We start from the raw sequence: 23,461 nt of genomic DNA on the forward strand, positions 1-23,461 counted from the left end.
TCACAGGGGTTCTGCGTTCCAGGCTTTCCTCCTGCAGCTCAAATAAGTAGTAACAAACCCACCTCCCCTGTATTTGTACTATTTGCATTTCCTTTTCACTGTCTGGCAGGATGTTGGTATGTGGCACCTTTGACTGCCTAGCAAATTTACTGATCTCCTTTTTCAGTTGGTTAACCTGGGGTGACAGAAACCACAATAACCGTAAAACTCATCATGAAAGAAAAAGCATTTAATTCAGTATTTCACAGTCCAGCAGACAAAAGCAATGCTGACACTACTTCCTCATTTTACATGCTCACTTTTTCTGCAAGCTACTTTAACCAGTTTTGCAACGGCCTAGACAATGTCAGTCATGACGTATTAGTATTTCTCTATCTTGACAGGTCACTGTCAGTTGGAAAACCTCCAACATAAATCAGAAAAAAATTGATTACAACAGCCAATATCTCTCTTACAAACTCAGAGGATAAAGACAGTAAATATGTCACACGCCAAGACGAAATTTAAATCGAAGGTTGTGTTAAACAGTGAACAAGACTCTAAATAAAAAACTTCCATACTCTTAATCCTTCCCACTGAGAATATGGAGTGTACAATCTCATGACGTGCTATCATCAAACTACTGAATATCAACATTAATCAAATTAATATTTGCATCAGTAACAAAACCAGGCAGGATTAGGCTCACAATTTTGGCAGGATCCAGACAGCTTTAACTTGGTTCAGATCAGGTCCCACTCCATTCTAGTGATTTGCCAAGTAAGTTAGAAAACTGCTCCTGTATCAGCTGCTGTATTTTCAAGATACCTGGTGTGGCATCTGAGTTGAGGAAAGGCACTGACTTCTAGGCCATAACTTATGAATGTTGAACACAGAAGGCCTTTTAATATGGGTTTTTTTTTTTTTTTTTTTTTTTTTTTCCCAACCTACAGACCACTTACAAATGCCAAATGGCAACTGATGCAACAGCAGCCTTTCAGAGCACTCCAGTGTCTTCATCCTCTGAAATTGTGGAGTTTATATTTTAAAGCTTGCACTTCAAAACCTTGAAGATATCAATTTATCATAAGCTACTGCTACTCTTTTACAGTGTAACCGCTGCACACTGAAAAGCCCAGGTTTTGGACAGCCACGGACAGAAATGGTGCCGCGACACCTTCCCGTGCAATCACGGCGCTACCGTGGGCTCGCGGCGCCGCACTCTCCCTGGTCCCCGCGGGAGCACCCAAGGGCGGCGCCTGCATCCCACCTTTCCCGAAATTACCGAATGCCCCTCTCCCGCTGTGGGAATTCCGGAATTCCAGAATCCCCGGCGCTGCCCTCAGCCCGCCCTCAGCTGCCCCCGCCCCGCCGCACGCGGCGCGCCCTCACAGGCTGCCGCCCCTCGCTGGCCCCGCCCCCCGCCGCCGGCCCGCCAATCCCGAAGGGCGATGTGGCCGCACGCGCTCGGGGCGCTCCCGCCCCGTCCCTCCCGCCTCCCGCCCCCGGAGCGGCCGCGCGCTCCACGCGTGGCGGCCTGCGGTTGGCGGCGCCGCGGCGGCCAATGGCGGGGCGGCACCTCAGAGCGGCCGGGCGCTTCTGCGCGCGGCGGCGCCGCCGCTCTCCCGGCGCCGCCCCGCTCGATGGCGCCCGTGTCCCGCCGCGGCGCCGCGCCCGCTGCCGCCGGGGGTCCCCGGGGGCGCCGCGAAACCCGCGCACCCCGCGCCGCCGGCCCTCGTGACGATTGTTGATTGGCGACCGCGCCAAGCACGTGTTGAGGCGGCAGCCAATCATCGGGCGCGGCGTGCCGCGGGGGGCGGGGCGAGCGGCGGGAGCGCAGCGCAGGGAGCGGACGGACCGGGAGCCGCGGCGGGAGGATGAGGCTGCGCGGGCTGTGGGTGCTGCTGCTCCTGCTGGGGCTGGCTCAGATCGCACTCCTGGCGCGGAGCGCGGCGGCGCAGGAGGAGGATGGCGACGGAGGTGAGCGCGGGCAGGGGCTGGGCCGGCAGCGCACGCCGGGTCCCGGCGCTGGGCGCTGCGGGGAGCCCGGGCTGGCGGGGCGCGCCGGGGCCGGGGTGCTCCTCGCAGGCCTCTGTGCAGGGCGCTGAGCCCGCCCCGCCAAGGCGCTGAGGTCTGTGGGGCGGCTCTGCCTCGCCTCTGCCAAGCGCGGAGTTAACAGCTAGCTCACAATTAGCCGTGTTGGCAATCCCCGGGTTCTGAATCTCCGGAGAATTTGCGATTTCTTTATTCAGACTCCTGTCGGACAGATTGCGATTTCATTTTGCGGAGAGGGGCTCTTCATCAGGAGCTGTGGTGGTAAGACGAGAAGTAATGGGTGCAAATTGAAAGAGGAGGAATTTAGGTTCGATATGAGGCAGAAATGCTTCACTCTGGGTGTGGTGAGACACTGGAACAGGTTGCCCAGAGAGGTGGGGGTACCCCAGTGCCGGCAGTGCTCAAGAAGCAGTGGTCTAGTGGGAGGTGTCCCTTCCCATGGCCGGGGAGCTGGGACTGGGGGATCTTTAAGGTCCCGTCCAACCCTTATCATTCTATGGTTCTGTGGCTGAGCACTCGTTTCCTTACTCCTTTGTTCAGGGACTCTGTGCATTCTTCGTGTTTCAAACTAATTTTTTTTTTTCCCCTCACAGAAGGAAGGCCCATTGTTACCATCTTCTTGGTGTTTCTTCCTACCTTCTTTGGATTTCACTGACGTGTGTCTCCTCCTTTCCAAAATTAGCTGAAATAAAGCTGCTGAGGCTTAATGAGTATAGTGCTTGTATGTAGGAGGCAGACATTTGAAGGTGTTTCTTTTTTTGGTTTTAAGTTTCTTTCATGTGGATTTTGGTAAATTATTCATTGTCCATATTTCCTGCATGAACACTGCTGTATTTTAAATACTAGAGGGCTTTTAGAGAGACTGGATTATGGATTCTGAGCTCATGTCTCCCAACTTGTTGGCCTAACAGGCACTAAAACTTGCAGAAGTGCATTTAGATCAGTTACCCTATTTGTGTAACTAACTGTATGGTTTGTGGGATACGGGTAAAGAGATTTGTTTTGTATGGCATGGCATCTGCAGTAAGGAGATGGAGATACAGAACCTTCCTGTGGAGCTCTTTTCTTTGTTTCTGTTGCAAACCAGAATACAATTTTTATGCCTCTTTCTCTGCTTTTAGCTAGAACACGGCTATGGTTTCTTTGTAACATATGACAAAGCCTAGTACCGATTTCCCCTGCCACCTTCAAAGGGTGAAGTAACACCTGTGATGTTACAGTGTTACCTGTGGCTGGCAGCAGCGGCTCAGCTTCTTGTGGGCCTGGTTCTCATCAGTATTTCCTGTGCTTGCTGCTCTTCTCATCTTAGGAGTTCTCAGGATCAAAGGTACACAGTGATGGAAGTATCTCCTGCTGTGTGGAGCTGAACACTAATCCACTGCCCAGCTTTGAATAGTTTTCCAGGTTCTATTGTGTATCTTATCTTGAATTTGTGTGTAGATTGTGAGCTAGCCTTTGCCTTAAAAATGCACATAGTTGGGGGTTTCAGTTTTTGCCCTTGGAATGCACACTTGGGTGAAGTGAAATAAATTTACTTTGCAACAAGGAAGTAATCTTATGCACACTGATTGTTGGGGAGATGAAGAGCTCCGAGCGAACCCAGCTTGTTGCGCTGCAGGATTTGGGAAGCGAGGTTTCAGAAGGGCAGGGGGGCAAATATGCTGGAAGTGAGGTTAGCCTGAATCCTGACCACTACACCCTTAACATCCTGGTGATGGGAAAGGAGGGATCATGTAGAGGATCCATCACAAGAAAGATTGAAGGGGGCTGATACTATTGAAAACCTTGCAAATACCCTAGCAACACATGATGAGTCCCAAGTTCTGGGTTTCTGAAAACAGAGCTCATCCAATTAGGGAACAGTGTGCTCCTCAAAAGGAAACTTCCAGGCAGCATCCCAAAGTCATTGGATGCAGATTTTTTTGTACAGGATCTGCTTAGTTTAAGAAAATGTTACTAGGCTATATTTCTGATAAATGCTGAGTGTTCAGTGAAGTTACTGTAAGAATTAATTTCAGAGTAGCTGTCATCCTAAAGAAGGCCTGCTAGCCAGCATTGTGTACTTCAAGTCTCAAAGTACCTTCTTGATCATGTTTCTGGACTTGGGTAGTAATGTGTTGAAATTTGTGGATTCCTTTTGTGGGGAGTTTGGGAGTTTAGTTTTGTCTTTTAAATCTTTTGTGTGTGTTTTGGTTTTTTAGTATAAGGGGGTTATCCATATTTTACCAGAGGACAGGTTTTAGCCATAGCTGTCACAGCTGTTGGTTTGTCCACTGGCTTTACAAATCACTTTAAGAAACAAAGATATTTCAGTTTGGGGGCAGCTGTTTTATTCTCATGAGCTGATTTATGTAAGTATTTATTAGCTACTTCTGCCACTTCAGGTGTCACAGTTAGACTCGTTCTGTTCTCTTTAAATTGAAAATCTTCAATGCAGAGGAAAGTTTCTTGCTCATTATGGAGAAAGAAGAAAAGTCCTGCTTGCATCTTCTGGGGTTAGGTCCCTGAAACAGGTCTTTCAGTCCCAACAGTAAAGGGATGGCAGAGGTGGCTATGATAGCCCTGGGTGCTGGTGAAGCTGGAAGCTACAGAAAGTAAGTCTGCTCTCTTAAGGACCGATATCTAAGTGTGCTTAGCTTTCTTTTTAGTGCACGCCCTCCTTAAGCCGCTTGGGAAAAGGTGGAGCCCTGCTGCTCCAGTGCTATTGTCCTGCCTCCATCTCCAGGGAGGAGGAAGTGGGTGTGTGCAGTGCCCATGACAATGTGTCGCTGTCAGGGAAGTTTTACCTCCGCAGGCTGTAAGGCCGCTTGTAGGGAAAGATACAAAATTATTTCACTGAGGGATGGTGGATTTGATGGTTATATTTTCCACCAGTGCTGGATGTTTTTGCAGGTGATACCTTGTTCTTGCTGAAAAACAGGTGCCACTGTAGCCGCTGTGGTCTTTGTCTCCCTTGGGGGTGGGTGGTGAGCAGAGTGAGCAGGAACAAGGGTCACAGCCCAGTGGATAGTTCGACATGCAGGAGCAGAACTGGCCAGTTGGTTTTGCTCGCATTCCTTTGTGTCAGGAAAAATCATATCTGAAGCAATTTGTCTGGAAATCAAGGGCCGGGAATTCAGGCACAGGCCAGCCAGGAACAGCCTGTGGTGAAACATAGCCCTCAGAACTGCTGGGCACCCCTGTAAGGCACAAGTTTTGCCTCCTGGAGCCCCTGAAATCTAGCAGTTTCACTGGGGTAGTCCTGCAGGTATGTGAGGCATGGATTCACTCAAGGGTGAGCAAGTGCTGCAACACAGGAGGCATTGTCTGCTTGCAAACAGTGCTTTTAGCTGCCTCAAAGATAGGTGAAACACTAGGACTTGTTAAAGAAACCTAATCCAGCTGACTATGGTTGTGTGATAAATGATCTCCTCTGATCTCTCCCTTCATCAGAAGCTTTAGTATTTAGTGCTACATAAATTTGGCCTCTAACTAAAATCAACGTATTTTCTCCAAGAGCCTGTACTGTTTCCTGAGAGCATATAGGCTCGTTTTTGTATACTTTCTTTTAAAAGTATAGTAGCTCTTGTAATTTAATGTCATAATTTTATCCATGGTGAGGTTGTTCCTAAGGTCTGCTGTTAGTCTCACAAAAGTGGGTTTTGTTTTGTTAGCTTTTTCATATCTGGATAGTACATATTTATCATTCTTAACTTTCAACTTCCTGAAATCAGAATATTTTCAGAATACTGCTGCAGTAACTCCTCTCAGCTTAGTCAAAAGCAAGTTAAATAGAAAATAATTTTAAAGAAGAAACCCTCATCCCTTTTTTCTTTTTTGATTTTTTTTTTCCAATTCCTGGGAGTCCCACTGGTTAAAAGGGACTTAAGTTCATTGTTTTACAGTTTTCATTTGAGATGAGATATTTTCATTACTTGTTCTGTAACTGAAATTCTTTTAAAGTCCTTCAGGAAGGTCTGGTTTCCTTGAAAGATAGCAGTTTTGTTTTTTAAAAAAAAGTTTAAAGGAACATGTGAAAGGTCAGATATTGAAAAAAAATCTCAAATTCCAAGCCAACAAAGAATGAATGAGTAGAAATGTGCTGGCTTCAGCTTTCACATGCTAATTTTGCTTTGGTAATTTAACAAATCTGCTTTCTTCTTTAAAGGACTGTTCTGGACCAGTGGTTTTGGTCTTAATTCAAAGGCCTCCCCAAAAGTTCTTTGAAAGAAGAAGCTTTCACTCAGTTTTTGGTTACTTTTTTTTTTTTTTTTTTTTTTTAGAAGAGTACCTGGCATTTGCAGGTGCATAGGAGTGGGTTTTCGTGGGACTCCTGCAGTCATTTACTTGATTTTACACTCACTGCAGCCTGGTGCTGATCCAGAGCAGAGTGGTTGATGCTCCTGTGAGTTGAAAGACTCCTCAATGAATAGCAGACCTGAAACATTGCTGTAACTGAAAGCAAGAGTGGCAGAGGTGGATGGAGCAGTCAGGAAAGAAGCACAGTTTTGAAGTGCTGCCTCCAAACCACCTTAGTAGTAATGAAATTGTAACTTAATAGTAATGAAATTGTTACCACCTTGTAGTAATGAAATTTGTTACAATTTCATTACTACTAAGGTGGTTTGGAGCAAGTTTATTGCTCCAAACCACCTTAGTAGTAATGAAATTGTAACAAAGGAGCGTATTATAATGTTTACAACTTGTTGCGTTTATAGCAAGTGTGCCTTGCAGACAGGGAGCACATGGCTATTGTGGTGTTACAGGTCTCCTGATAGGGGTACAAGGGGAGCATTGGGAAACAGATACCACATGCTTTTTTGGTGTAAGACACTAGTTTTTCCAACTTCAAGTTTGCTACACTTAAAGGACAGCTACTCTGTTGCATGATGAAGGGGTTCTGTTTGAAGTTCAGGTATCATCTGTGTGCCCTTTTTGCCCAGCAAAACATGTCTCACTGCCCATGTTTCAACAAGATGTCTATCAAACCTTTGTGGCAACTGTTGCATAAATTTGCATTCTTTAATACTTCTTGTGTCCATTTTGTTAGTTCTCTCTGAAATGTGCAATACGTGTTGGTACTTTATGGAAATATTAATAGTGTTACCTGGTGTAATGTGGACAAAATTGAAATGGTCAAACATCTGAGTTCAGGCTCTTTTCAAACTGAGATAGCTGTCACCATGTGTGGAGCACAAACTAATTCATGTGGGTACTTTTCTTAACCACAGGAGTTGTCTAATCCATCTTCATTCTGGTACTGTCACTTTAATGTTAAACTGGACACAATCTAATCTGTGTCATATTCTTACCTTTCCAGAATCTGTTACAAAAGAAGCTGATGATGAAGGTGATGATGATGATGATGATGAAGAAGATGACGAAGAGGACGATGATTCTGTAGTTAAAGAAGAAAATGGTGTATTAGTCTTGAATGATGCAAACTTTGACACCTTCACTGCAGACAAGGACACTGTGCTGCTGGAGTTCTACGCACCATGGTGGGTTCACAGCAGCACCTCCATGGGTGCAGCATCAGAGCACTTCTCTGCCAGGGCAAGCTCCTAAGAAGTGAGCTTGGGTTGCCATTTTAAAGATGAGAAAGGAGTAACTTGTCTGCAGGAGATGCTCAGGACTCTGCTATAGTCCAGAAAAAGAGGTGATTCTGGTGGTGGGGAAGAAACTTTTTTCCCACCCCTGTACCATGGAGTAACTAGCAGCCTGCTTCCTGTTCCACAGATGTGGGTCATACTGAGGGATCCCATGCCAAGGGGAGAACAGGCCTGATTCTATCCCTGTTTTATGCCTGTCAGGGAAAAGAAATAGTCCCAGTGAGGCCCAGAAAAGTAATGCAGTGTGGTCTTGCAGCTTGCTATCATCCTGCCAGTGCTGGACCACTGAGAGAGAATATGTGTACTTGCTCATCTGCAATGAGAGTAATGGAGTAGATGGAGTAATGAAGGCTTCCCTAGCAGGGGAGTTGCCAGGTTTTCCTTTCCAAATTCACGTTTCTGCCCTTGACAGAAGGGTGTGGTGTGGTTAGGGACACAGCTTGTTTGTATTATCAATTTAAGCAGTGCCTCATACATCTACCTAACAATGGCAGTTCTGCTGGCATCCCAGGGTATCCAGCACCACTGGTCTGCTCAGGGAGCTACAGGGGATTTACCTGCATATAACCAAGACAAAGGATTTAACCCAGGATGTGTCTTTTGCATTCTTATGTTCAGAAACATTAGGGATGGTTAATGGGGGAAAACAAGAGTAGGAGATACTGTCAGTAGAGTTGCTGAGTTAGTGTTGCAGCCAGAACCTCTTTTCATTTGTGGCTCAGTGATACAAAAATGGTGGCACAAAAAACTCATTGGTCCTTCTCCAGCCTTTGAATAGAGGGGGAATATGATCTTGCTTGAGGTGGAGCTGCATTTTAACTTGTGCCATTCTTGTCACAGAGAATCCCATTCTTTCTTGGCTGTAGGCACTAATTCTGCAGCTGTAGTTTGCCTATATGAAAACTAAACATGAAGTTCACTTTATCTGAGCAGAAGGATGTGTATCATTATAGACTAAACACTTCTCCTATTTTTCTACTCTCCTTCCTGCCAGCTGAGATGCTAAGGAGCACAGGCTGTCTGCCACACACTTCTTTCTGTTTTCCTACATTTTTCTGGTTTCATCTTTAGCTTGTCAGGCTAAAGCATTTAGCATTTATTATGCTAAATGCTTGTTTAGCATTTATTTTGCTGGTATCCTCTGTCATGCCTGCTTTTGCAGCAGGAGCCTCTGTTCTTCCCAGAGAGTTCTGGTGTGGCCAAAGAGGGGGCAGATGCTGTGTTACCATGGTGGGTGGGAGATTTCATTAGGCCAACTTAACTGCTGGTTCATTTCCTCTTTCCTTCAATTTAGGGTGCTAGGGAGAGAAGATAAAACTTGGTTAAGGAGAAGCTGAAGTTAGGAAGAAAAGAAGGAGCGTATTATAACATTTACAACTTTTAGCAGATGTTGAATTTTTTTACAGTGGTTTTATAAAGCATATGGCAATACATTCCACATTGAATGAAAATTAAGAGAAATAAATGTTTTGATGTGAACATACAGTACATTAGCTACAGTTGCTCTCTATTTCTTCATGATCCAAACATGTAGCAAGACAAACATTTCTGTGCTGATAATGTGGATGTCTGTTAGAAGGCATCCTGGAATTGCAGAGCAGCAGAGCACCTCTGCATGTCTGTCATGCATTTACCTTATCTACCTTTTTCTCTGACAGGTGTGGGCACTGCAAACAGTTTGCTCCTGAGTATGAGAAGATAGCCAAAACTCTGAAGGAAAATGACCCTCCTATTCCAGTAGCCAAAATAGATGCTACTGCAGCCACTTCACTGTCAAGTCGTTTTGATGTCAGTGGCTACCCAACCATCAAAATCCTGAAAAAAGGCCAAGCTGTTGACTATGATGGGTCTCGGACAGAAGATGGTAAGCACCAGTCCTTTGCATTTCCCTGGAAGAAAACAAAATAGCCTATAATCTTGTTTCTTAATACGTGGCTGTTTTGAAGGACTCTGATCTCAATTGACTTCTCTTAAAACAAGTAATATTATGAATTCTGAAATTTTCCCTGTTTTCTCAACAGGATGCATGCTAGGGGACCATTTTGCAGGTAGTGGGTAGTGCCGTTATTGACACAAGGTTTCTAGAAATATGACTTGACTAGAAGAGAAGACAGTCTCATGTTTGCTGAAGGATCAGCCAATAAACATTTGGTCTCTGTATTGACTATACAGAAACCCACTTATATTTTGCTTAATTAATATGCCCAGCTCTAGTCAGAAGGCGGAAAATTACCTTTTTGTCTGAGATGGAATTCAGTGCTTCAAAGTACAGATCTGTGCTCTGCATAAGACACTCTATGGGGTGAAAAGAAGACCTTCTTGGTAATGCCAACAAGGAAATAAGGCATAAAGGAGCTTGATTAAGAAAGTGTTCTCATGGAAACTTGATGTGTAATCATTGGTCCAGCACAGTGCTTGCCCTCTGATTTCAAATTCATGCATTTGGCATGCTACTGGTATGATAAAATGCATGCTTACTAATTGGGTTATTGAACTGTGTTTCAGCTATTGTGGCCAAAGTCAAGGAGGTTTCTGACCCCAACTGGACCCCTCCACCCGAAGCTACTCTGGTATTGACCCAGGATAATTTTGATGAAGTTGTGAATGACGCTGACATAATCCTTGTAGAGTTCTATGCTCCATGGTAAGCAAGACCATGTATTGGTCTGTATTTGTCCAGCACAGATGGCCTGAACACACTTGGCAAACCTGTCTTCCATTGTAATGCCTCATTTACACATCTTTGTCTTGTGCAAAGCTCTGGTATACCTGATTTCTAATCTGCACCTGGGATCATGCTGCAAATCACTAGCACACTAGACTGGATCTATGTCTCAGCAAGGGGTGGTGTCCAAATCTTCACTGATGGTTCACAATATTTACTGATTTGACAACACACTGAGATACTGAAAACCAAAGAGAATTGGTCCTTAGCTTAGAAATGGCTTCTAAAAATGAAGCTACCTAAAGTAATGTGAGGCTAGGCACAGAGGCCAGCTTCAGGTTGCAGCGACACATTTTCCAAGGCTGAAGTGTCCTCTGTAGATTCAATGATCACATTTCTGCATGCTGGAAGACTTAACTCTTCCACTCCAGAGGCAGAAGGTACAAGGCAGGTTTGTAAGCAGTGCCCTCTGCTCTCCCTCCCTAGGTGTGGACACTGCAAGAGGCTTGCTCCAGAATATGAGAAGGCAGCCCAGGAGCTCAGCAAGCGCACGCCTCCCATCCCCCTGGCTAAAGTCGACGCCACGGCTGAGACGGAGCTTGCAAAGAAGTTTGATGTTACTGGCTACCCAACTCTCAAAATCTTCCGCAAGGGCAAACCTTACGACTACAGTGGTCCGCGGGAAAAATACGGTACTGCAGTTTAGGCTTTTTCTTGTGTTCTGAGGGCTTGTATTGTACTGGCAGGGACCCTTGTGGCAGGGAGGAATGATGAATCTGACTTCATATTCTCAGAAGGCTAATTTATTATTTTATTATACCATATTATATTAAAGAATACTATTCTTCAGTAAAGAATACAGAAAGGATACTTAATGCTAAAAAGATAATAATGAAAACTTGTGACTCTTTCCAGAGTCCTGACACAGCTTGGCCCTGATTGGCCAATGAGTCAAAACAACTCACGCCAGAATCCAATGACACAAGCACCTGTGTGTAAACAATCTCCAAACACATTCCACATGTGAGCACAACACAGGGGAAGCAAACGAGATAAGAATTGTTTTCCTTTCCTCTCAGCTTCCCAGGAGAAAGATCCTCAGTGAAGGGTTTTTTTCAGACAATGTGAATGCCGCAGGCTTGGCCTCAAATATTTTGACATATCTGTAGGACTTGCAGACTTTTTAATGTCATAGCAGCAGTAGCTGGGGGAAACTAAAAAATTCTGCTCTCATACATACACAGGATATTTAAATTTGTCTCTAGTCTTCATAACATCTTTTGATGGTAGTATCAGCTCCTTTCAATATCAAAGTAAGTTAAATACACATGGTGAAGCAGTGGCAGTATGGGTAAATGGGCAGGCTTTAATTATATTGGAATGTGCCTTGGGGGCTGGCAAAAATACCCAATATTAAGTTTTAATTAGACTTAAGACTATTCAAGTAACACTTTGGCTCATAACAGGTTCAGGAGAGTGAAGGGTCTGGAATTTCAGAAAGGAGCATTGCTTGCAAGTTCAACTGATATTCATGGATTGTGTGCTTGGTAACTTCTTCTGAAACCAACCTGAAAGGGAATATTCAGAACTGCAGCTTTAAAAACTTGGACTGAAATCTTGCTGATTTGGCCTTTAGGTTATTGTGGGAGGCTGCACTGCAGGAAAGGTGTTCATGGGACATGTGACAGTAAATGTTTTAGATGGAATGCCCAAATCTTTCAGTTCAGTAAATGTTCTAAGCAACTTTTCGGGGGCGGGTATCTCTCACAGGTATTGTCGACTACATGATTGAGCAGGCTGGTCCTCCATCCAAACAGATTCAGGCTACCAAGCAGGTACAAGAATTTCTGAGGGATGGGGATGATGTCATCATCATTGGTGTCTTTAGTGGAGAGAATGACAAAACCTATCAGCTGTATCAGGAAGCAGGTAAATAATGTTTTAAAATATTAAATATATGTTTTGTTGGGATTTTGCCTAGGACTTTGGGCATGCAGAAATCATTTATTTCTGCTCCTAGTATAGTAGGGAGGGTTGGAAAGGAGAAGTAGTAGGAGGAAGGGTGATCTTCTACTTGTACACAAAAAATAAGCTCACACCAGATTTTGAGGCTGTAACTGAAGTGTCAGCCAGTTATGGAATATACCTCTGCTTGGTAATTGTGTCCCTAAAAACATATGGACTAGAGAGGAGGGAAAAATTCTTTCCTGAGGGACAAACCACAATTTCTTGGCTTAAAGCCTAGGTGTGTTTGCTGTCTGTTACACTAGTTTCATATCTGGCAGCCCAGAGTCAGTTGTCACCAAACTCATTTGGGATGAGAGGCCTGCAGAAAGGACCATCATCCACTTCTGGGTCAGTTTAGTTAGACCATTCCTGGCAACCTGTCTATGTCTGATTCTGGGGCTGCTGTCATAGTTGGATTAGGAGCTCATTTGTTTGCTTCAGCATGGCAAGATACAGAACTGTTTCCCAGGCTGCCCCAAAGCAAATAGTTTGGTTAGCTGACCAGTTTGGGGGGAAGCCAAGAGGTAAGAGATTGACAAAAGAATGAGTGTTTTGCTCTATATGTTTTGGAAGCTGTTCAAGGTGTTTGAGTGTGTAGAATAACTCACCAAGTGGATGACTTGTTGAACAGCATTCAAATAGCGCTGCTGGAATTGGATGTATATTCACATGCTTCTCACCCCTGTTGTCTAAGATTGGGTTGTTCTGTGTCACTTGGAGAAAAGGAAGAGCGTTTCCTTGCAGTTACAGTCTCAAGATCTCAGTTACAGACTGTCAGTTCCCTTTCTAATAACTTTTCCTTCACCCTAACCTTAATTTTTCAGCTAATGGTTTGAGAGAAGATTATAAATTCCATCACACCTTCAGCAATGAGATTGCAAAATTATTGAAAGTTTCTCCAGGGAAACTGGTTGTCATGCAGCCCGAAAAATTTCAGTCGAAGCACGAGCCCAAGATGCACGTTCTGAATCTTAAAGTGAGTAGATGGTCCAGAGCTAAAATGTTTGTGTGTGGGATTGAAGGTTCTCTTTCTCTGTAATTATGATCAGTTGGCATCTTCCTGTTGGAAGTACTACCACTAGATAGTTGAGTCAACCTGTTTGTCCACTGAAACTGTATTTTTTTTTCTAGAGGACTTTATGAAATTAGTCCAGATGTTATGCTTTCAAATAATAATTTGTCCATACAATATTTGATGCTCAAATGTTTGAAGAAAATGTGGTGGCAGCCTTGTTTTTATAACACATCCTTTACTCTTTTGCATTCATGTGTGTCCCAATATTGGTTTTTTAGTAGTGTGCAGCAGAAATGCTGCTTAAATCTGTTTGCTTGAACTTTTTCCACTATTTCTTTACAGGACTCTAGAGATGGATCAGAGATTAAAGAGCACGTGCTAAAACATGCTTTGCCTCTAGTTGGTCATCGCAAGCCTTCCAACGATGGCAAGAGATACTCCAAGCGTCCTCTGGTGGTTGTCTACTACTCTGTGGACTTCAGTTTCGACTACCGTGTTGGTAGGTTTGCTACAATTACCCTTCCTTCACTTTGAGAGGAGGCAGGCACTAAATAACTAGAAATTACCAATTCTGTCCTGTTCTGGTTTTTCAGCTACTCAGTATTGGAGAAGCAAAGTCCTGGAAGTGGCTAAAGACTTCCCTGAATACGTGTTTGCTGTTTCTGATGAGGAAGATTATTCTTCTGAAATAAAAGATTTGGGCCTGCTTGAGAGTGGAGAGGATGTCAACGCTGCCATTCTGGATGAAGGTGGCAAGAAGTATGCCATGGAGCCCGAAGAGTTTGACTCTGATGTACTCAGGCAGTTTGTGGTGGCTTTCAAAAAAGGTACAGTTTCTAAAGTAGGATTCTCTAAGGTATTTTGTTTACACTTCCATGAGTTGTTTCCTGAGGCAATGGCTCCAGTAAACAGAGTCTGTGGTTTTAAAGTGTGGGCTGGTCATTCCTATTTGGGACTACTATATTAAATCATGGGTGGATGATTTACTTTGTGGATGGACAGCCATAAAAAGAGGAGAAGGGTTCTAGGGAATTGCAAAAAAATCTTTTGCCCATATTTCACGAGGTTATTGGGCCACAAGGTCACTAGTTAACTAGCCTGTGTTTCATGCTGAGGCAAGTTCATTTGCTGGTGCAGTGATTTTTCCCTGGCAGGAGCATGTACTTCTGCCCTTAGAGGAGATTGTAAGGGCTGCTCTTACCACATTCTAACCGTGTTGTGTGTGTTTTGCTTCCTTCTAGGAAAACTGAAGCCAATTGTGAAGTCCCAGCCAGTGCCAAAAAATAACAAAGGGCCTGTGAAAGTGGTAGTGGGTAAAACTTTTGATACCATAGTGATGGATCCAAAGAATGATGTTCTCATAGAGTTCTATGCCCCATGGTGTGGACACTGCAAGAAACTAGAACCAGTGTATAATGAGCTAGGCAAAAAATACAAGAATGAGAAAAATCTGATTATAGCCAAGATGGATGCTACTGCCAACGATGTGACGAATGACCGCTACAAAGTGGAGGGATTCCCCACCATCTACTTTGCTCCAAAGGACAAGAAGAACAACCCAATTAAATTTGAAGGCGGGGACAGAGATTTAGAGCATTTGAGCAAATTTATAGAGGAGCATGCAACAAAACTCTCCAGAACAAAAGAAGAGCTTTAGATAAGCTGAGGGTGGAGAAGAAAAGTTGTTTGTACAATGTAGTTAAAATCAAGTTACTGACAAAACTTGGTGAGAGAAGAATTAAGCAGTTTTGAGCAAAGAGATTCTTGAGCAGTAAAGCAATTTCAGTATCTTTTTTTTTATATGGCAGATGAGTTTTTTCCTGGACACTGAACTTAATACTCTAATATGAATGTCTTATGTTAGTTACGGTTTTGATCTTTGGAGAAAAATACATCCTTTATTTTTTGTGACTATCTCGAGCTTTGTTCTTTGACTCCAATGCAGCTGTTTTTAAGTTAAAAGATACTACCAAAAAGAGAGAAGCAGATCCCTCAGACAAACAGATTTCTCTTATTTGTTGTTATGGTTACTGGGGGGGCAGTCTTTTCAGCTAGTCTTTTCTGTTGTCTCTTTGTACCTATTCATGTGACTCTATCATTGTATTAGTAGCTGAGGATAAGAATGGAGGTTTTCTAAATTGTGGATGAATTATTTGGTCCTACTGAGATAAGACACAGGGACTTGCTAACTAAATGTGCTCTAGACCTGTTTTAGCCTCTCTGTAGTGAGAGTGATGCTAAAATAGCAAGCTTTTCTAATGTACCTCTCTTTACTAGTCCTTATTGGTTCATTTGCATCTTAGTCTTCCTGAATATATTTTGGAGTAATTGTAGTATGGCACAAAAAGAGCATCTAGTGGGTAGCAATGCTGGGATTCTGGTGTCAGATCTACGTGTTACTGTCTCCTTTCCTTTTGCAGAGAGGAAGGTTTGATAGTCATTCTTCTTTGGGCAAGCAGACTGAGACCTTCTAATGGCCTTTTTTCCTCTAGCAGGTACTGCAGGTGCAAAGAATAATCACATCCTCTCTGTGCTCCCCTTGGGAGTATATACATTTAAAAGTGGGGTTTTATCTTGAATGGCCCAGTTTAGATGTGTCCATAAATTTATGGGCCATGTTGAGGTTGCAGACTTATGCACGCTAGAAGCACTATCTGCCTCAGAGCTGTGATGCTGTGGTGTGTGTGACTTGAGTGTCCCTGAGGCAGTTTTGATTCACATTTCATTTTACAGGTAGTTCTCCTAGCAGCACTGTTTTCTGTCTTGCAAAATATGACCAGTCTTCCTTCAGTAATTGCTTGTTGTATTAGTTTTTAGATTTTTGGAGAGTGTGCAAATCTAAAACCAGTACCCAATCTTTTTTTTTTCTTCTGGGGAGATGCACTCTTCTGTGCAGCCAGGATAAATCCGTGTCCAGGAGGTGGCTGTTCAGGTAGAGTCTGAGGACCCAAACGGGACTGCAAGGGGGTACGTAGTCCTTATACCTTCCTACTGCACTTGGCATCCCTGTTGAAGGGGTGTCCTTCCCTTCTGCCTTAACAGGGGACTGTCCCCCACCGTTGACAACACACACAGCAAAGCATAACTATCAAATTATTCTTGCAGAGGTGTATGGGACTGCAGGAAGGCTTTCCCTTTGTTAATGGCTTAGCCAAAGATAGTGAACAAAGCTCACCAGCAGATTATGAGTGAGAGGGACAGTATCAAATCTCCTGAGAGTGCTGGGGTGTGCCTGAATGCTATTCAGCTCCTACTCTTTATCAGCAAAAGCTGGGAAATGCTAAGCAAGTAAGTGTTAAAGCAGTGTCATCATTTACCTCAGGCCCTGACATTGCCCATCTCCTCTTTTCACATTAGAGGGCTTTTCCTTCCACTGTCCTTAAGTGGACAGATGGCTGTTAAGCTTAGACAGTATTTCATCTACAAGACTCTTACCAGATAAAGTACATTATCTTCCCATCTACTGTCATTTCTCTTTGCAGCTCTTCTGTAGAGCTTTCAAAAGCTATAATCTATTCTAAATGTGTTGTGCAGGCAAAAGGAGTGAGATCAGACTTAGCTGAATAACAGAGGTGATTTTTTTTCAGCTTTAGAAAATACACATACAAGTCAGGACTGAGCTTGCTGCTTATCTGCCAGTGTTATTAATCAGTTCTTCAAAGAACTAGGCACAGGCTTTTAAAATCAGTTCTTAGTTCAGGTTCTATGCCTAAGCAAATACCTCACACAATGCTGTAGGGAACTAAATTGCTCCTTGTTAGTTGTTTGCAGACTTAAAGGGTTTTATTCCAAAACAGCTGCTGTCTAATTTACAGGGGAATATGGATAAATACAAACATGTAGAAGGGAGGGTGAAAGGTTCCTTATTGGTGGTGAAGGACTTTAGGGCTGAGGCACTATTCTCCTTGGGACAGTAAGGTTAAAGTTGAGCATGAGCATTTCTCACCTCTTTTCTGACAGGAGCTAAATTATTAACATTGTCATTGCCAATGCTGTCCTGTTCCTTTAAACTGCTTCCTCTCAGGAAGCAGGAGCCAGCCCCTCTCTGGGTTGAAACCTCTGCAGCCTCCAGGGAGCCCCTCTGGCAATAGAAGACACAAGGCCCAGGGGAGTGTCCTAGATGTGCTTGCTCAGTGCTCCTGCCACCTCTCTCTTCCTTGCCTCCACAGGTGCTGGAAGCCTGGTACACAGCTCCTTCAGTATGGTGCTGAAACACCTGACTCTTGTTCAGGAGCAGCAGTGCTGAAGTCAGAGCTGCATAGGAATACAGTAATTAGTACTGCTTACAGTTTCTTGACAACAGTGAACTGCAAGAGCAGGCAGTGTTACCCCAGGCAGGTTATAGGTTTAGGTTATGAGGCGCTAGAAGGAATGAGGATTTGTTCCATCCTTACACTGATGTTGTTTGGCCACGTTTCCTGTGAGTCCTCAGCTGTGCCACTCACCTTGGCTCTGCATGTCATAATAAATGCATTTTTAACTCCCCAGCAAGGTGAGGATACTGCTGCCTCTAAGCTTTGGGCAGAGTCATAGCGGAAAGCAAATTGCTTTCCTTAGTTCAAGTATCCTATCCTTTGCTGTGTGCACTGTCAACATCACATGAACCCTCTGAGAAACTCGCTGGGATGGATACACCATGAGGTCTGTTATCTCTGTACAGAAAGTGGATATTAATGTGATTGATGAATTCTAAAGAGAACAGGTCATACCATCTTTTGGAATTTGTTAAATGCATTATGCATGCCTGCTTTTTTCCTTCCTGAGGCATTAGGATGCTTTCCTAAACATCCTAAATTATTTTATTAAACAGTTACCTAAATGCTGCTGATTAGCCTTGTTGTTCCCTTCTTACAGAAGAAAAAAAAAAAAGAACAGTACTAGAGAATAAGTGAGCTCTCCTCACTTGCTCTTTGCCACAGCTGCATGAGCATATGACATAATTTCTGATTATGGTTCCAGTTGGAAGAGATCCTGCAGTTTATGCTTCAGCACAGGATTGATTTGTGTAGTATTAAAATCCATGGAGCCTGGCCTGGTGTATCTCCCACACGTGCCTCCTCTCGGAAAGAAACTTATTTCTGTAAACTGTAGTGCATCTTAAAGTAGTCAGACTTGGGACTTCTTCAGGGTCCACTCCTTTCTCTGAAGGGTTAAGAACTAAGGTAGGCAGCAACTGTAGCACAGCTGCTGATCCTTGAGGAACTAATTTGTCTGTACTGTATCTGTGACAGTAAATACTGGCCTGGCATCTTAATACTGCATTAAGAGATAGGGTTTTTTTAGTACAGGAAGAGATTTGTTAACAGCACAGGGTTTGCAGTCAAGGTTGTTACCTGGTTTCTACTCTCAGCAATTTTTTGTGTCCAGACTACTAATTATGGTAGTGCCTGGGTATGGCCCAGGATTTGGCTGGTGGCAAGCAAGAAAGGCACTGCAGAGCTGGTGCCGTGAAGTTTTCTCTGCCCTCTTGTGTGTGAGATTATATGCTGAGGAAACAGCTTTCTGGAAAGTAGAACATGAATAAATGATACAGGTCAAAGGCTTCTCAGAAAGTAGCATTTACTGTAGTGATAAGACTGCTGTCTTTTCTTTCTTGGTAGGTAAGAGAAGCCAGTGCAAACTGTTTGTGCTCCAAAAGGCTTTTTGCTGACAACCTGCATGGGTAATGGACACCGGTCAGAGGGCTGAGTGTTGCAGTTTTTGTGCTCAGCCCTTGATGTGGGTAGTGAGTAAGTCAAGCCCTGTGCAAACTCTGTAATCTGCCTTGTCAAACTGGTATAGACCCTTGTATTTGTTATGCAATTTGGCTTTGGTTTACTGTGCTTGAGTGGCAGAACTCCGTTTGTCAATGCAGATCAGGGATCTATGAGCAACCCTAGCAAAACTCAGTGCAGTAGCAATTGCCAGGCATTTCCAAGACTTCAGCACAGCTTGAAGTGTCACAGGAATCATTGCAATTCACTGCAGCACATTTGCCAGGGGAGGGCTCTGAGTTGCTGACTACAAAGGGCTCCCCTTCTTTTCCTGCCTGGACCCATGGTAGGTTGTGTGAAGCCATGCAACCATGGGCAGAAGAAATGTTCTTCTACCATGCATGACTTGTCTTCATATCTGCCCAGAATCCCACTCACAGGTCAATTGTTTTCATTCAACATCCTTGGAGGTTGCTCTGCACTTGAAGCCAGTTCCTTTAGACAGAGCTCTGCCTGCTCTCAGGCCACAGACTAATGTCATGTTAATGTTAGTGCTGGATTTTCTGTGTCAGGAGCAGCTGGTTTTATGTGAAGCCATTGTGCTGTAATATGTCCGAACAAGCTCTATATGTACCATGAAAACTAAATGATAATATCTTTGTAGAGGCTCGATGAGGCTGCTTGGGTCTGGAAGGACATGGCCACTCTCCAGTTTCATTTTTGCATTCAGAGAGAAAGGGGTCTGGTCTGTGAACTTCTCCAAATCCTTTCATTAGAAAGGTGTGAGTTTCAGTTTCAGAAATGCTGTTCACATCTCGAGCTGTGTATGACTTGGTTAACAGAAACATAAAAGAGATAAGCTGTATTAATCCAACCATGCAAATAAAACCCTTATCACAATCAGTAACCCAATCGTCTGAAGGATTTCCACAGGCTGGGGTTTTGAGCAGCTAGTTGTTTCTTCATAGTGAAAGCTGACACTCGACAGCCTGGCCTGCATTAATACCCTTCTACTTGCCTTTGTCTAAGTTATAGTGGCCTTCCTGAAATCTGGTATGTTTTGCCTTACAGTAGGAGAGAATTGTTCTGCAATACAGCCTGGTAAAATGCTGCTCAGAATGATAAAAAAGTAAAAATAAAAATAAAAAAATAAAAAAAAAAAAACAAACCCCAAAAAAAAACAGCAGAGGGTGGTTTCAGGGGAGGAGAAAAAGGTAATTTATAAATTTTCCCTGAAGTTTGAGAAATTGAGGCTAGACAGGGGCATTTACTCAGCTAATCTTGTTGGTTTATATATCAGACCACAAGTTCTCTGCTGTTTGCTTTCCATATTCAGCCTAATAACTTGCATTTAACCTATGGGCCTGTTCCAAGCAAAGTATGCAACAGAAACTAGGCTCCAGAGCTCTGCTGACTGCTCCTGCTGCACTAACACTCATTTCTGAACCACAGAATGCATTCAGGATACTGGGTGTGACACTAGAAATTGGTACTACTGCTTTGAGTAAGGAAGTTTGCATTCAGTTTTACATTCACTTTGCCATGTGAAATATTTCATATGTAACTTTTGCTGATGCCTTTGGACAGTGGACTTTAATGATGTATTTTCATGTGGGGGTTGGCACTTCTTTGGTGATTTTGAGTTGATTTTGGTCTTTTTCAGTCTCAAGATACCTACTAACATACAGGAAGTAAAACTCCACTAGTTTAATTGAGCTGTAGCTTTTCCCAGCCAGCAGATTGTCACAGAGGGCCTAGTGACAAGAGGGTTCAGCTTTGTATAAGCTCCTTTCCCTGAGCCTGAAGGAGCAGCACCTGACTTCAGCAGAAGCAAATTGAGAGAGCTCTTTACTGGTGTGCTAATGAGTCCATGGAAATGTTAGTGGCCTTACTATAATCTGCCTGCCTTTTTGTTTTTCTCAGAGATCACTCTTAATGTTCAATTTGGACAAACCAGCCAATCTTTCAATAGAAAAAAATCACATTTTAAATAAAAAAAGGGTCACGGTGGGTTTGTTTTTTTCATTCTTTCACTTCCAAAGTGCACCATAATTGTTAATGATCTCCTTGAAGCATGCTGTTTGCCATGGCTACACAGTGGGTATAAGGGTAGTGCTTGCTCATGCAGAAAAATGGCCAAAAGAACTGGAAAGAATCAAAAAGTCCTCCTTTGATCACAGTGCTGTGGTAACAGTTTCAGTGGTAGGATAAAATCAGTGTTTGTTTGGAGTTATTTTCCTAACAATGCAGCTTGTTTTGCTGAAAATTATAGGAATGGTCAAACTTCAGTGTCACAAGACATCCAGTACTTGAACACTTCAGCCTGAAGAGGAACTGTGCATACATAAGGAGCAAGTCATCCTCTTGTGCATGAAGCACTGCACTTTGAAAGGCCAGACCTAAGTCACTGATGGACGTAGGTACTGCTTGGAAAGGAAAGAGGAAAACAGGACAATGTGTGAAGATTACTACACATATGTAAATTAATCACAGGCAATACAGCCAATTACATGTATTTGCCACTAGTAACTACAGATCAATAACTATATGAGAGCTAAAAAACAAGAGAAAACATTTAGCCTGAGACATGCATCAGCTCAGATATAAAATAAGTAGAACTGTATAAAAGTGTTCTAGTGAGAATTGCAGATCTTGGGATACTGTTTGGAGGGGGGAAAATAACATTGCCACAAAACTCTTTTGGTTTGAAGCATTCCTTGCTTTCATCTGGTGACTGGCTGAAATCAATAACTAATTTAGACCATGCACTTTAATAGTGATTAAATAATGAACATTTTCTGACTCCACAGAGTCTAACAGCAAAATTTAGTTTGTTCAGACTCTTTGACTTCAGAGAATCTATCAAATGCATTAAAAAGTATCCTGCTATATTCGTTTGCCACAAGAAAGGAGTCATTACTATGTGGTTCTCTGCTGTCTATGACATTTCCTTTTTTCTAGGTCAACTTTTCTTCCTTCTACTAAATTTAATCCAGTGTTAATCTTTCAGAAAAAAACAATATCCATCCAGCACTATGGATGCAGCAAAATTTTCCTTGCCCCAAGCCACGATTCATTAATTCCAGTAAAAGATTCAGTATCAGAAGATTAGGTGACTGGCACCTGCACTGGAATGTAAAGCCTGAAGTTTGGTATCTGGCATGCACCTATGGGGTAAAAATCTCTCTGGAGGGAGAGAATCAGACAAAATCCAAAACAAACAGGGGGTGAGTAAAGCCCAATGAAGCTCCAGCCAGCAGAAAAGGGCCTGAAGGCCACTCCTCTTTCAGACCTAAGCACGTTTCTTGAGGTCACAGAACTGTGCTTGTAGTCTGTTGTGATCCTCAGCATAAAACTCCTTCCTGGAAAGCAGGTGCCTGACATGCTCCATCAAAGAATTTATTATTGAGCAGCAGGTGTGACCCTCCATGCTTTTACAACAGTGGTTAGACCTTCTGCCCAAGGCCAAGGAGATGCCTCTCTCTTCCCAAAAATGCTCACATGTGCATCTTTTCAGACAATACCTTAGGTCTCTACCCATCAGAGACAGCTAGGCTGTCCCTTCTGCCATCTCTGTTCTGCTGCACCTCTCTGACCAGATGTAGTTTCAAAAATGAGGTTCCTGTACTGCTTCTCAAAAATGCTTGGCAACACTTAACTCTGCTAAGTGGTGTGTATTTAAAAATGCTTGTAGCCAGTCCTATGGGACACCTCTGCTCAGAGCACCCTGCTGTGCTTCTGGCATGTCACCAGGTTAATCTAAATTAGCCAGGTTATGTTCAGTGCTTTGGAGGCTGCAGGCAACACCTGGCAGGCTGATCCACCTAGAATTTGGCTGGAAATGTGGATATTTCGATAGCAGGCACTGTTATAAATATTTTATAAAAGGGTGGTTTTCTTGGCTGGGGTGTGAGGCTGTGCTTTTCCTTGCACTAGAACTGAGTGAACATCACTGGTGGCAGTGATGACCAAACGCTGCGGGGGGGTCTGCTCTGTTTGGGGAGCAAAAGACTAGTCAAGTGCAGTAGTGGGAAGGGGGGAAAGAGAGAACGAGGAGATCAATCTGTAACTGACTGTGAACAATCAATTGAGATACCCCACTACCTTCGGACCAGCCGAAGGCTACAGCCTACCGCAGGGATATTTATACCTCCCTTGGAATCACAGCTCATAACTTATGGCTACTCACGAAACACTGTCCCTCTTTTTCCACTGCCCAGGCATTCGGGTCTCTGTTCCCGACAGCGCGGTGAAAGCCACGGCTGCAAAGACACGCTTTTAGGAACAGGAAATATCCTTTTCTTCCCGCTGGGAGACCCCGCCGCATTCTGGGAGCGCGCTATGGAAATCACGAGTCCCGCCCCTGCTCCCAGCGCCGCCTCCCACCGCCCTTCCCTGCGAGCGGCGCCGCTCCGGAGAGTTTCTCCGTGAGCCTCCGAAGAGCTGGCTTTTCCCC

At 43.7% G+C, this 23,461-nt stretch overlaps 1 protein-coding gene across 1 annotated transcript; it reads left to right on the plus strand.

Moving 5' to 3' along the window:
• Positions 1–1,800: 1,800 nt before the first annotated feature.
• Positions 1,801–15,226, plus strand: PDIA4 (protein disulfide isomerase family A member 4). Its single transcript, XM_064419356.1, has 10 exons — positions 1,801–1,959; positions 7,334–7,514; positions 9,284–9,489; positions 10,131–10,269; positions 10,777–10,982; positions 12,061–12,219; positions 13,122–13,273; positions 13,655–13,811; positions 13,906–14,139; positions 14,554–15,226. The coding sequence occupies exons 1-10, from the start codon at positions 1,857–1,859 to the stop codon at positions 14,967–14,969; spliced, it is 1,953 nt and encodes a 650-aa protein (XP_064275426.1). The 5' UTR covers positions 1,801–1,856; the 3' UTR covers positions 14,970–15,226.
• The last annotated feature ends 8,235 nt before the right edge of the window (positions 15,227–23,461 follow it).

The sequence above is a fragment of the Passer domesticus genome, chromosome 1 (assembly GCF_036417665.1).
Source record: "Passer domesticus isolate bPasDom1 chromosome 1, bPasDom1.hap1, whole genome shotgun sequence".
NCBI classification, from domain to species: Eukaryota; Metazoa; Chordata; class Aves; order Passeriformes; family Passeridae; genus Passer; species Passer domesticus.